This window comes from Haliaeetus leucocephalus, unplaced genomic scaffold (genome assembly GCF_000737465.1).
Source record: "Haliaeetus leucocephalus isolate CR32 unplaced genomic scaffold, Haliaeetus_leucocephalus-4.0 Scaffold696, whole genome shotgun sequence".
In the NCBI taxonomy this organism is placed as follows: domain Eukaryota; kingdom Metazoa; phylum Chordata; class Aves; order Accipitriformes; family Accipitridae; genus Haliaeetus; species Haliaeetus leucocephalus.
In genome coordinates this window covers 3,809,775-3,823,073 of record NW_010973132.1, presented here as the reverse complement: position 1 = coordinate 3,823,073, position 13,299 = coordinate 3,809,775, and the positions used below count along the sequence as shown (strand labels likewise).

Sequence of the window (13,299 nt, the reverse complement as noted above, 5' to 3'; positions counted from 1 at the left end):
AAATAACTTTGAGGTATGTGCAGAGACAATATGGGAGGACATTTAAAGGCTCTCAGCAAAGTTAATGAGGTCAAGCATAAGTGAGCAGGGAGTAGTGTATTAATTCTCTGTGTGTGTAGGACAACTTCAAGGGAACTGGAAAACACAAGTAAAAGCATTCCCTTTTTATACTAACGATTAATCCCACTCAGTCAGAACCATTGGTGCTGTGTAGAACATAAAAGTTGTGCAAGTCCAAGCCTGAAAGATCTCACAGGCTAGCAGAGAATGAAGGATAATAAAACTTGATGCAAAACTCTGGGAAACACAGCCAAAACTACTAGAAGAAAAAAAATTACTCTCATTTTACTGAACACACAAGAAGGTCTCAGGCAGTGGGTAGTACTCACAAGCTTCACATAACTATGTGCACTGAGTAGAGATTTAAAAGAGTGGTAGGATGGGTGGGAGTACTTGTAGTACTGCAACAGAAATAACCAGAGAAAGAACAGCATGGAAGAAAAAAAACATTAGGGTGGGAGAAAATACCAAATGTCAAGTGGCATACAGGTAGCAAAAGAAAACAGGAAAACACAAATGGAGAATTACATTAAATGAAGGCTTGAAAAGACACTAGGAAAGGGTTAAGAGGTTGCTGTGATGACAGAGCAGGGAGACAATTTACTTCAGTGTCAGTATTCTGCCCAGACAGAAATGAAACAGCAACCTGGCAGGCTACAGGAAAAAGCTGCAAATGAGAAGTAAGTTCAGATTGCTGGGCCTCTTCTCTATCCCACGACTAAGGTCATGCTCCCCACTAACCTGTCATCAGTGGGATCAGAATCTGTTTCTTTCTCTGCTGGGACATTCAGTGCTTCAGCCAGCTGTGAATTACTGTCATAGACACGATAGTGGATGGGCTGCAGCTGGTGAGCATACCACTTCGGTTTGTCACCAATCAGTGCTGGGTCAAACATGTCTGCACAAAAAACAAGGAGAGAGTTAATTGAACTCATTTATTGGTGTCAAAGGCTTCATTCACAGTGAGGCTACCCCCTACTAAGTCTTGCACAAAGGAAGGAACAGCCTCTACTCTAAGAAGCCTCCGTAACCAAACAAGACAAGATGTAAAATTAATTGGAGGAGTGAGTGGCTAATAGCAGGGTTAACTTGGCAGAAACACATGAGGACATACATAAAAATAGAAAAATATTCCTTGAACTGGATTTCACTCCCCAGCAGGAATAATATGGTGTAAAACTCAGTCCCTCCCTAGAATCTCTCTGCTTTTTAAGTTCCTGCATTACATCCAAGTGCAGGAAAGGCAAGACCAAAACTTACTGTTATGAATTCTTTGGAAAGCATAGTTAGTAGGGTTGAGTGACCATTCTCCAAAGTATTCTACTGCCTGTGTCCTGGAAAGCTTATCTGCAAAAGGTGTCTGCTTCGGCCTAGAGGCAAGAAAAGAATTTGCCTGGAAGGCCACCACTGGTCGCGGGAAGAGACGAAGAGTGCGAGTATGCATCTGGAAACCTTGCAAAACATTTGGTGAGTTGAAGAATCTCACCATAGCAACCCTGAAAAGAAACAGAGGACAACATATCAGATAAAAACACAGAACACAACAGAAAAGAAGACAGAGAGCCTTTAAAAGTTATGCAGTAGGCAACATTTCAAACCTTTGAAGAATGGTAACCCAGTACAAAAAGCTAAGTCTTCTTAGAAAACAGTTGTCTTGGAAAAAAGAAAAGAAAAAACCAAAAAACCACTGAGAAATCACTTTGTTTTAATTCACCACCTTAACACCAAGACCCACTCAATGAGGGACATTGTTCTTATGTCTGCTAGCTGAGGTGACAATTAAGTTTCCAGCTTTTTTTGTAGTTTAAGGCTTGTGATTTAAGCTGAGAATACAATACCAGGCTGACAAATCCAGGTAAAGTGGATGATCTATAGGAAAATGCAAGAAACAAAACACCCCCTCCAGATACACAGTTATGTTCATGCAGTTAATAGATCTGAGGTAAACACTGTAATTTCTGCTCTTTTCTTCCCCTGATGTAAAGTAGAACCTGCAGTAGAACCTGGAAGATGCTGCTTCCACCACAGGACCCATAGAAGCGTCTGTGCTGCCTTCAAGTGCAAACTTTATGAAGACTCAACACTACCTTCCTGTTCAGCCTCACCTGGTAGCCACATCTACAGAGTCCACATCATTCCCATAGATGAGAGGGTTGAATTCTGTGGAGGGAGTAGACTGCAAATCATTCTGTGGTCTTCCCAGTAGCAGTGGCACCTCCTGCCCCTCGTGGAACTTCTCTAGATTAAGAATGGGCTGAGTATTCAGACTCATGCTGGCCAGTGCCTAAAGAAGGACAACATTATGCACACATTCAGCAAGAAAAAAAAGTTATTCAAGGAACAAGAGAGAGATCAGAGCTACTCTGCCTTCTAGGCAATTGCAACAATTGTGCATGCTCCATTAGTTTATCTTAAACTATCTCCTATGCTGAGTCAACAAATATCTCCAGGCCCTCCTTTATGTGGACTGTAAAAAAATGATCTCCTCAACACTGAAACAGTCCTGGAGCCAGCCAAGGAGTATCACAGAAGTCCACTTTGCTAGATCATTCATGACAGGAAAACAGATAGTCCAGATTGGACCGCTAGTAGTATGACACTGTGTACAACTTATTCCTGTGTGTAATTTGAATACATCTTGGGACCTAGAGGCCTTGAAACTTGCAACTTGGCCATTCAACCAGTGAGTTTGATATCCCAGGATAATGTGGAGACACCTTTACAGGCATCTGCCTGTATCCCTGCAAATCTCCACTTCGCAGCTGAATGAGGTCTTCATCTCTCCATAAAGCTACGATTCTCTTCAACCCTCGTAACTTCTTCAAGGATATGCACTGGAGCAGCACAAATGGTAAATCAGTCCTGGACACCAAGACCTACCCTAAATCTTCCTAATTTCTCCCATTTGCCCACTGAGTCATCATCTTTTTATTTCAAAAATAAATAAATATATAAAACAAAACAAAAACCAAAACTCCAAAGGAAAAGGGTAAAATGGAAAATTGAGCAGAAAAGAATAAAATAAAGAACCTTGTTGTCAGGAGTGAGCAGCTGTTTCTGAGTGATTGCAGTCATGCTAACCAGACACTGGAGGCAAGATGGAAGATCATATGATAACACCAGCAGCCCATCAGAGCCAAGACGAACACATGACAACAGAGAAACAGATGGAGGGGAAAAAAAAATTAAAAAAATCTATTACTACCAAATATTACAAATGAGAGGAAATAAAAGGGACCACAAAATAGGCACATTTGGGGAGAGAGGTTTAACTGCCCCACCCCCAAACATTCACATCTGGCCACTTTGGAAAGTGGAAAGGCTGCTGTCCTTACTGATGCAGCTAAGAACTTTCTACTGCAGTTTAAAAGCAGATATCCTGAATTTTATTAGTTGGCTCTAAGACCCAAAGGCACACAAAAGCGTTAACCTTAGTGATGTGGGCCACAATTTAGTCCTCTCTACTTTGTACAGCAACCATTAGCACTCCTTCTCCTTTGCCAATGGTCAACTCTTAATGATAATGCCTACAGGAATACATAGGGATGTAACCTGAATTTGGGTGAACACTCCAAGAATTTTAAATATGTCCTCAAGGAAATTGCAATTTGTTCTTCTGATATCCAACTTTGCCCTACTGAGACAGTTTTAGTGCCTGAAATTGCAAGGGGGTGAGGCAGAACTGGGGGGAAGGTGGATCTAACAAAACTCCAAGCAACACATCGCTTCCATCTGTGCTGACAGCAGGTACTGAGGTATCATAGAGGTTACACACTTTGCTCTCCAGGTCTACGAGGAGAGAGAAAGAGCAGATCTCATCACATTAGTAACACACTTTACCTTTAGATACTGCATGCAGCGTGCATAAGGAAAACAGAAATAAAGAGATAAAACCTGCTTGACACGATCAGCCAGGATGACCCAAGCTGATTAATGGCTTAGCAGGACCTGAGAGGAGAGACTGAGACCTCACACACAGATCTGTGAATGGAGGGGAAACAAAGATGATCATAGCTTGATGGATCAAGTCAGAGTTTAAAGCCCACATGGCAAATGTAAAGGAGGAATCTGGAACTTTCTGCACCAACTGGAAACAAGTTAGCCCCAAACAACAGTAAAAAACAGAAACCATCTGTTCCGTCCAGGAGCATTTCAAATTATCCCTCACTTGGCTAAGAAATTAACTGTAGTTATAAGCCTTGGTGACCACTCACTTTTCCAGATTAACTCTCTCCATGAAGATAGAAAAACAGCAACTGGATACCTACCACTTAACATCTGTATCAATTGATATTGATTTTCAAGCTCAAAATGCTGTTGTGTTCTAACATGGGTGATGTTCTAACTGGCCAACTATATGAAAGGGCATCTTAAATAGTTTGACACAAAATTCCTAGTCCTGTGCTTCCCCCACAAATGACAAAGGTGGAAGCAGCAGAGACAGCAAAAGATGAAACAAGTAACAAAAATTATAGTTAAGTCCTCAGGAGAAACTACAGAGAGATCTGAAACAACATGAAAGTCTCAGATTTAGCTTAGTCAGGAGAAGACAATGTTAGAAAGTCATACAGCTCAGGGATCTCAAAAGAAGACACCCCTATAAATTTGTTTAATCAGCCACCCTATTGATTAGCCCACTGCCACATTCAGAGCAGTAGACCTCTCCATGACTGACCAAGGGGCACTTTCTTGAACAAGGGCATTCTAGTACTCTGATACGTTTTCACATCCATCTGACGTACCAGGATACACACCTGCTTTTAATTCATTTTGCTTTACATTAGCTGACTTGCATTCTTGTCCAGTACAGCAGAAGAGCTGTGCAAGACTTCATCTGCTAAGTTCTACTGAATTTGAGTCCTTCCCCCAAAGTGCTTATTACCTGTTTCAGATGCTTCTTCAGCTCTGAAGCTTCTGGTTCTGGCAGTGCTGGCAAAGATTCTGCATTTGTGGGAACAATCACCTGGAATTAAGCACAGCAACAAACTAAAAATTCCCCAGCTGTAGTCCTTTCCAAACCAGAATCTCCTGAATCTCCACCACTCCAGAGACTGAGGAATAAAAGACATAAAGTAAAAAATAAAAAACCCACAACACCCCCCCCCAGACATCTGCGTCATTACTTCGATATTCACTTCTTTATGGTTGTTATTGTTTACAATATCGCAAACAATGGAAGAGTTACTTTACCATTTACCTCAAAAAAAGATAAGTTTGAATGAACCCACACTCATCCTTTGGAATTTCCATCAAGTAAAAGATGTTATACATGTTTCCCTTGAATTAGCCTTGCTCATGCCCCAGTAGAAAGTGGGATACAGAGTCCCATTTGAATCATGACAGCCAGTGCTGCTGGAAGGCTCTTATCAGACTGGGTTTCTTACATAAGGCTATAAGAGACAGGGTCACAATTACTCAAGAAGACAGCTTTATCATTTGTTTGAGGATTTATCTTCTAATGATATAGCCAGATGGATTAACTAAAAAAGAATGCTTTATAAGCAAAAGAGACGGGACCTTGAGACACAAGAAGGAACGGAATCCAAAAGTTTAAGATGGAAGTGGCAAAGGCAGGCTGACGCCAGGCATTCTTAAATTCTCAGTGGGTACACTAATAAAAGTGCACAGTTCCCTGGAAACAAAGCCACAAGTCCTTATGGGCACCACTTACCCTATTGGTATCCAGGTCAATAAGCCATACATCATCAGGCATTTTAAAATCCAGTTTGTAAAGGAAGAAACTTGCTGGAACACCAATGATATAAGGTGTAGGGGCTAGAAGCAACTGAGAGAAAGAGACACTTTAATAAGGACAACATCTGCATTTGATATCACCATGTTCTTCCCAAATATTTATTTATTAACTACAGTATGTTTATAGCAGAGGAGACAACACACAAGGCACTGATAAATAAGTAATTAATTCCATACAATATTTAGGAAAAAAAAAAAAAAAGAGGAATAAAAGCTCCTGCTCAGAGGGCTTCAATTTTTATCTAGAAGAAAATAAATTTCCACCTCCTAGGCCCCCACCCTCACCAGGGATGTAATTTATATAGCTACATGGCTCCTTGGAAAAAACTTAGCTAATCTAATGGCTTGCCACATCTATCATGGACCAAGAAAAAAAGGTGTTCAGAGTAAGAGCCTAACTAGAGAAGAAGCAAGTCATAGATGAATACACCCTCAGCTCAAGCTGAGTCTGTGCCATTGTAAATATGGCTTTACCCATGCAAGGACTTTATCCTTACCCTTGTAATGGTAATTTGGTTTCAAAACAATAACATCTCTACAAAGAAGAAACAGACACATTTTTTCAACCGTATGTGGAAAACCTAAGGGGAAATTCAGGTTGTTTCTGATAAGGGAATTATCAGAGGGAAAAGGTTTAAATCAATAAGGCAGCTTGAGACCAGTGGCTTGGGCAGCTAAATTATTCTTTAAATCTAGAACACCAACACAGGTTGGTCACCTCCAAGGGGTGGTACAAGAACAAACCTGAAGCATCAGTTGCAGGATAGCACTGAAGTAGTAAGATGGCCTGAATTCTATCTTTCCAAGCAAAATGATGAGCTCCTGCAGAGAGCCAACTATTGGCAAAACCCAGGCTCCCAGCAGCAGTAACTCAACACTTCATATTTCTGAGGAGACCAAATTGCAGGCAATAGTTTCTAAACTCTGAATCAAGAGCCCTCAAGCGTACTTAAATGTTACTCTGGACCCTCCCTAACAAACCTTAATACTCAGCTGGGGGGAGGGTGGGACATAAATACTCATCATAATATTGTGGATCTATGGCCTTTTAAGTCCATTGCTTGTGAACTACTGTGAACTACTGCTTTGAATCATACTATTCACTAGGCATGCTTTGAAGGTATCCTAAATAAGTGGTGTTACCTATGATTTAAATAGCTAGCAGTGCTCAAAGAATGTTCTTTGCAAGGCAGAATTTGCTGCAATCCCTGAGAAAACAGTGGGGAAGGAAATAAGGACTATGCCTGTATAAGTTTCAGACATCACAGAAACATCCTTTGCAAAAGACCAATAAAGGAAAAATATGTACCTGTTCTGCAGAGGCCATGCAGGTGGGAAGCAGAGGGATCACTGGGAACATGTACTCTAATGGGTAGATCATAGCCACAAAGGCCATCACAGACATTGAGAGTGCATTATAATCTCGGGACTGCAATACAACCTGCAACCAAAGAAACTCACATTAGCACTGCAGCAACCATTCACTTCTCATACTCCCCACAGGGGTGTACAAAGATCACAGCCTGCAGGCCTCTGATTTGATGGCTGTGAACTGGATGACCCTCCATTAATCTGTCTGAAAACAAGCTTCAGGTGCTTTTTTGAGTGAGAGTAAAACTTTTCAAAACAGGAGCCTCGGAAGGACCTATTCCTTCCCACCGCAAACTGATTCCAGGCAGTGCAGGAGACAGCTGTTCTACACATCCAGCGTACCCTGGTTTTGAAAAGGGCAGTGCTTCCCACATACCTATCAAAGGTCAACTCTTCCCTTCTTACCTTGTGCTCGAGAAGGATGCAGGTCAGCACCTGCAGGCAGGCATCCACTCCCAACAACTCCAAAGGCAGATGTAATGGAAAATCCACCAAGGTGAAGCGGGATGGATCAGGAAGAGCAAAGGTCAAAGCTGGCTGCAACTCATGTGGCAAGACTTCCACATCCACCCGCTTCTGACCAGCAACAGGCATCGGTGAACGGAGCAGCCGGTATATCCAGGCCTCAATCTCCCGCAAGCCGTGTAGCAATGCACTGGACTTTTCTTCCACCAGGAGGGAGCCTGTGAAAATCCGCCACGTTGTATCCCTGTACAGAGAGAACAACAAGGTTAATACTCCAAAAGCTTCACATGACAGCCATTCCGCAAGGCTCTTCCAGGGAAAGGGCAGATACATCGAGAATTAAAGGATGCAGCTAACAAACATTTGGTCACACAGAAGAACAGAAGGTAGGGATTTAAGCTTACTGAAGCAACCACTGTGGGGAAGTACAAATCTTTCTGTGGCACGAATCAACACAAGTAGGTCATTTCCACCTGAGAGTTCATTCATATATTTAAAGGGTTCAGTTAGGTCCAGATCTCTGAAGCTCTCTCATAGCCCTGGTGCTTGAAATGCAGCATGCACATAGGATACTCCCATATCTCTTCCAGAATTGTGGGTGACTGATTGATTGTAAGATTCTGCTTCCAGCAGTCCTACAAACCTTTGCAAGAATAGGAACTAAACCTGAGATAACAGAAATACACCACACCAAGATCTCCCAGCTTTTTGGCATGATAAAGTACTCTTTTTCATCCTATCCTGAATTGCATTGTATCATTCTTAAGAGCTGAATAACCTGTGGCAGAAGTGAATGCATTTCAGCTGAGAATATAAATTTCTTAAGGCTGTCTAGAAAGCATTTAGGTACCTTAGCAAAATAAGCAGCCATTTTTCCCTACGCTAAGCTAGCAATCTGCAAACTTGTAGCTCGCAGACGGGCTGGCCAAAACGCCTATAAAGCATTGCTCAGGGCCTTCAGAGCTTCAAAACTTGAAACTGGGTCTGACAAGGGAAGCAAAGTGGCTTGTCCACTTCAGCCCTTAATGCTGTAGCACAGTGAAGGCTGCAAACCTGCTGCAGCCATTTTGCAAAAAACTTCAGCCTGATAAATATCTTCAGTTACAGTAACAGATCCCTTAGAATGGTATGGGCTCAAACTAGAGGTTCTATCTTACAGTTCAAAAAAAAAAATTAAAGAAAAAGAAAGATGATGATGACATGGAGGCTTCAGAAAGGAAGAAAAATTAAGAGAAATTTGGAGGGGCCAGAAGAAGGACAATTTGAGATACATCTCTCAGGAACTGTGATGCTTCTCATCCTCCGCTCTTCCTTCAGCTGCTTGTAATGCGCAGGACATTAGGTTCTTAACAGGCACGCTCAACCTTTTGCAGGCTGTAAGGATTCAGTTTCACCTTTATTCTGCCACCACTTCAAAACTATTCTACTTTTCCAGGTCATGGCTTGCACGCCACGTGGTAATTCAAACCTCCTGCTGTACTTTTCCCAGAGATGTATGCTTAGCATTCCTTCTCTTGCCCTCCTCATCTGTCACTCAGTTCTTCTCTAAGAATTATATCCAACAAGAGCAAATTTTTCAAATACCATATGCCATTCAAACATTGGAATACTTTAGCACCCCTTTCAAAAATCAGATGAGCTCTCAGAGTTGAGGAAGATCATGAAAATTAGCTTTTTTTCTGCCTCAGTAATTATCAGACTAAACCAAGTGACAAAATAAGCTCCCTTAATACATATTTCCATTGGGGGGGGGGGGGGGGGGTTTTTTTTTGAAAAAATTTTTTTCCCCCAACAGTCAGTGGATTCAGGTGATAAATCTGCTAATTCAGGAGTCAGTCATAAGCCCAGGGCACTCTCCTAGAACTATTCCAGGACAGTAACCCAAGAAGTAGGCTACTGCTCTGTGAACAGGACAGATTTCCCCTTTCATGCAAAATGTAAAGAGCTTATAAAGATGAAAGTGATAGATGTCGTGTCATTTTTTGCTTTTGACAAGTTTAATTTGGAGCATACCAAGTTACTTAACTCACATTATGAGCCATCTCACAGCCCCATCGCTCTTACTATTATTGAGATAATCCTCTCCTTCTCCAGAGATTCATTTTATATTTTCTCTTTTCAGTTAGCATATTAGAAAGGAAAATATCATTCTGGAATGTAGGTGTCAGGCACAATAGCACAGATATACATCCATGACTGATATAAAGACATTGTTCCTTCTGACCCTACAGCGCAACAGCTTTTGTTACATACCCAACATTATAATAGCAGATATGCAAGATTACTACATTACATTAAAAATACACCAAATTGCTGTTAATTCGCTGTTACCAACCCCCATTCCCATATGCCTCCTAGACAACTCCTTTGTTTTCTATCTCTCCCCCCTCTCCCCTTCAAATATTGTACTTTGATCTCTTTCAGCCGTTCCTGCTTCTCTAGTCTTTTCTCTCCCACGCTGAAGTTCAGATTGTTTCACAAGCTCGTTAAGCATACTTTCATCATTTTCCTCTTGCCCCAAGTGGAGATTCTCTCTGTTATTTCTTGGCTGTTTCTAATTTGCCAGAGAATCAGTCCTGACGTACACCACCACAGAGCTTATATGCCAATGCAACAATAACAGCATCAGTGCTCAGCTTCAGAAAAGATCATGCTCAGTCAGTTGTTAGCAGGATAGTGCCTCCTTATGTGTATCAAAAATAGAAATCATACCAGGTTACAGAATCACACAGAGAAGTTTTAAAGAAATCATCACCAAAATTTCCTTTTCCTACTATGATCCTGGGTTAAAACAGCAAAAAGATCAACCATTGGTGTTTGGCTGCTCCTACAACCACACCTGTAGCCACAACTTGCCATGCAGACAATTGCAGCCCTGGACACAAACAGTAGGAGGAAAAAGTTCTTTCTTCCCCCTCAACATACCTCTGCACCCCACGAGGAATCCCCAACTTCTTGCCCAACAATCTCTCACTACAGCAGTCCACAAGTCTCTTGAGGGTGTACAGACACTCACGAAAGGTGGAAAAGAAGGGATAATGACTAAGGATGCACAGAGAAGTCAGAGTGCTGTTCCGAGAGCGATGGCTGCCTTTGGCCAGCCGCTTACTGCGTGGTGATCGAGTCACATCTGGGGTAGACTCTGTACTTGGAGCCTGCAGTGAAGAACCACCCTCCGAACTCTCAGTGCCCACTTCCTCTTGGGGTGCAGATGCATCCCCGGATTTGGGGATTTTCTGTCCCTCCCGAGCTCGATGCGCCCCTGTGCTTTCTCCCTTCTCCTTAGGTACTCGCTTCTGGAAGGAGCGGTAGAAGTTGACACAGATTCCATAGCGAATGACACCTGTATCCTTGTCTGTGAGTGTGAAGACAAAGGAAGTGTCATCACGGAAGCTCATGCGTTTTTGCCGCACACTCAGGCATCCTTCGGGCTGGCAGAAGAATACAACATCAGGTGGTAGAGGAAAGTCCACATGGTCTTCTAGAGGGTAACGTCGCAGCAGTTCAGGAGTCTGAGCAACACTATCACTACTCGGCTGCCTACAAAAAAAGCAAACAAAACCAACATATATAGTTGACTAATGCCAATAAAAATCTTTGGCATCTCCCTACTAACATGTCAGAAGCCTGCGGGCTCAGCTTCATCTTTGTTTCTTCTCTCCCCCACTATCCAGGGAAAGCACAGCTTCCCAGTCACTAGCCTCAATGCTCAACCACTAGCACAAGGCCACAATTGGAGAGAGGTCAAATAAAGAAGTCTGTACCATCATTATCAAGGCCCAACAAGGAGCCTGTTCAAATTTGACCAAGAAAAAGACTTTCAGGAGTATGTTGTTCCCAGAAGAACATTGTATTGTTATGTTTCCCTGACTTTGACTTCCAAAATTAATTTAACTGCACAGGTCTCTGGGGTAGGAGACCAACTTGGGTAGGAAATACACTGTCCCTCTCCAAATATACAGTCAGATGAAACCCCCCTGGATTTCAGCCATTTATGAACAAGATGAAAAATTAAATGAGAAAATCCAGTATCAATTCCTAATTGGGAAAAACAAGAATTTACTAGGAAAGAACTCAGACAAATGGTGGAATGAAATGGACCTCATCCTGTAAAATTTTCATTAAAAAGTTCCAGCAACAATAGATATATCTATTTCTGTGTTTCATTTCCAAGTTGGATTTGAAGTGTAAGTTACTATAAAAGCTGTGTAGTAATATGCGGACCTATTTAACACTGTGGCTCATCAACCTTTGTACCACAAATCACTAATGGAACACAAAGACAGAAAAGTGATACTGTTTATTCCTAGTTTTCCACCAGAAGAACAGATTTTTTCAAGGTATTAACTATCTTCCTACTACTAGTCTTCCATGAAAGTTACTGAATAACTGCAAGAGAAATAGTTTGAGATCCACAAAGTAAAGGAAGAAAAATATGTCCCCAGAACAACCTCTCTTTGGTTTGACCCCTTTGCTATAAAGTCTGATCTCTCACCATTTTCTGAAGTAATTAGCATTTATTTTCATGTTTAATAAATGAGATGTAGGAGACCTGGCTCCATCATCACTCTCCTATGGGATTTCATACAAGACATTCTCTCACCTTGATACTTTAGATATGCCCATCTCAAAATATAAATAACACTTGCTTTTTTTCTTATCTGAGAGGTGAGAAAACCCAAACATGTAGTAATACAATGTTTGTAATTTACAAAAGAAAATCACTGGTATAAATAGCTCTGCTGACTAATTCTCCCAGACTAATACTTTATCAAAGAAAAAGTAAAAATGCTTTAGTAATAAAGTATAAATTGGTAACAAAATTTATACTACCTGTACAGTTAAGTACTGAAATACTGTAAAAAAAAAAAACCCTAAAAAGCTATTATATATTAGTGGAGACAACTAACATATCATCTGCTGAAGAAGAAATGTCAAATAATGCTGGTACTGTTTAGAGAGTCTATTTGGCACTAAATGGTTAAAAAAAAAGTAATCAACAAAGTACCAGTGAATATATCATCAGTTCATGCCTTTGCAGTAATATTAGCTACAGAGTCTTCTCAGACATTTAGAAAATTTGCATCTAATAAAAGGGAATACTTCCAAAAGGCATTGCTATTTGTGCACGGTGGATAACAAGATGTAATGGTAAAGGCCACACGGAGCTCGTAAGGACTTTGCATTAGAAGCTACTTCAGTTAGCTCCATCTCTTATCATAGGCATTTGTTGAAGTGCCTAATGAGACAACAGACCTCTGAACATTAGCACTCTAGCTACCACTGCCCAGCAGAAAGCAAGAGAACTGTAGGAGTCCAGAAGTGATGCTAGCAAATTTCTGAGTGAGAACATCAGACACCATAAGCATCACTGGAGCAGGCAGTTAACGCTTCTTCCTCCTTTTCCTAGCTGGTGACATACATATGGAAAACTTGGTTATTTTTCTACAGACAATAAGACATAATTAAACTATTAAATTATTCTGTCCATAAAATACAATAATAAAAATAATTATTACTTAGGATTATGTCATTTCCTCAACTTAGCCTATTTAAATATTGCACTCAAAGTATTCTGAAAAGAAAGTGGGAGGTAAAGCAACAGGCTGATGCATGTAAACCACTGATACTTAGAAATGAAAGTAAAAT

At 41.1% G+C, this 13,299-nt stretch overlaps 1 protein-coding gene across 3 annotated transcripts in view; it reads right to left on the bottom strand.

Annotated features, from left to right (window-relative positions):
* Positions 1-13,299, bottom strand: part of MADD (MAP-kinase activating death domain) — a 71,604-nt gene that overhangs the window by 47,945 nt on the left and 10,360 nt on the right. For all 3 annotated transcript variants that reach the window (XM_010580144.1, XM_010580145.1, XM_010580143.1), the window contains exons 3-11: positions 10,576-11,190; positions 7,591-7,894; positions 7,124-7,255; positions 5,732-5,845; positions 4,943-5,023; positions 3,091-3,147; positions 2,166-2,344; positions 1,321-1,556; positions 802-958 (exon numbers count right to left, since the gene is read on the bottom strand). In XM_010580144.1, the coding sequence (XP_010578446.1) occupies positions 802-958; positions 1,321-1,556; positions 2,166-2,344; positions 3,091-3,147; positions 4,943-5,023; positions 5,732-5,845; positions 7,124-7,255; positions 7,591-7,894; positions 10,576-11,190 (1,875 nt within the window). The remainder of the gene's footprint in view (positions 1-801; positions 959-1,320; positions 1,557-2,165; positions 2,345-3,090; positions 3,148-4,942; positions 5,024-5,731; positions 5,846-7,123; positions 7,256-7,590; positions 7,895-10,575; positions 11,191-13,299) is intronic.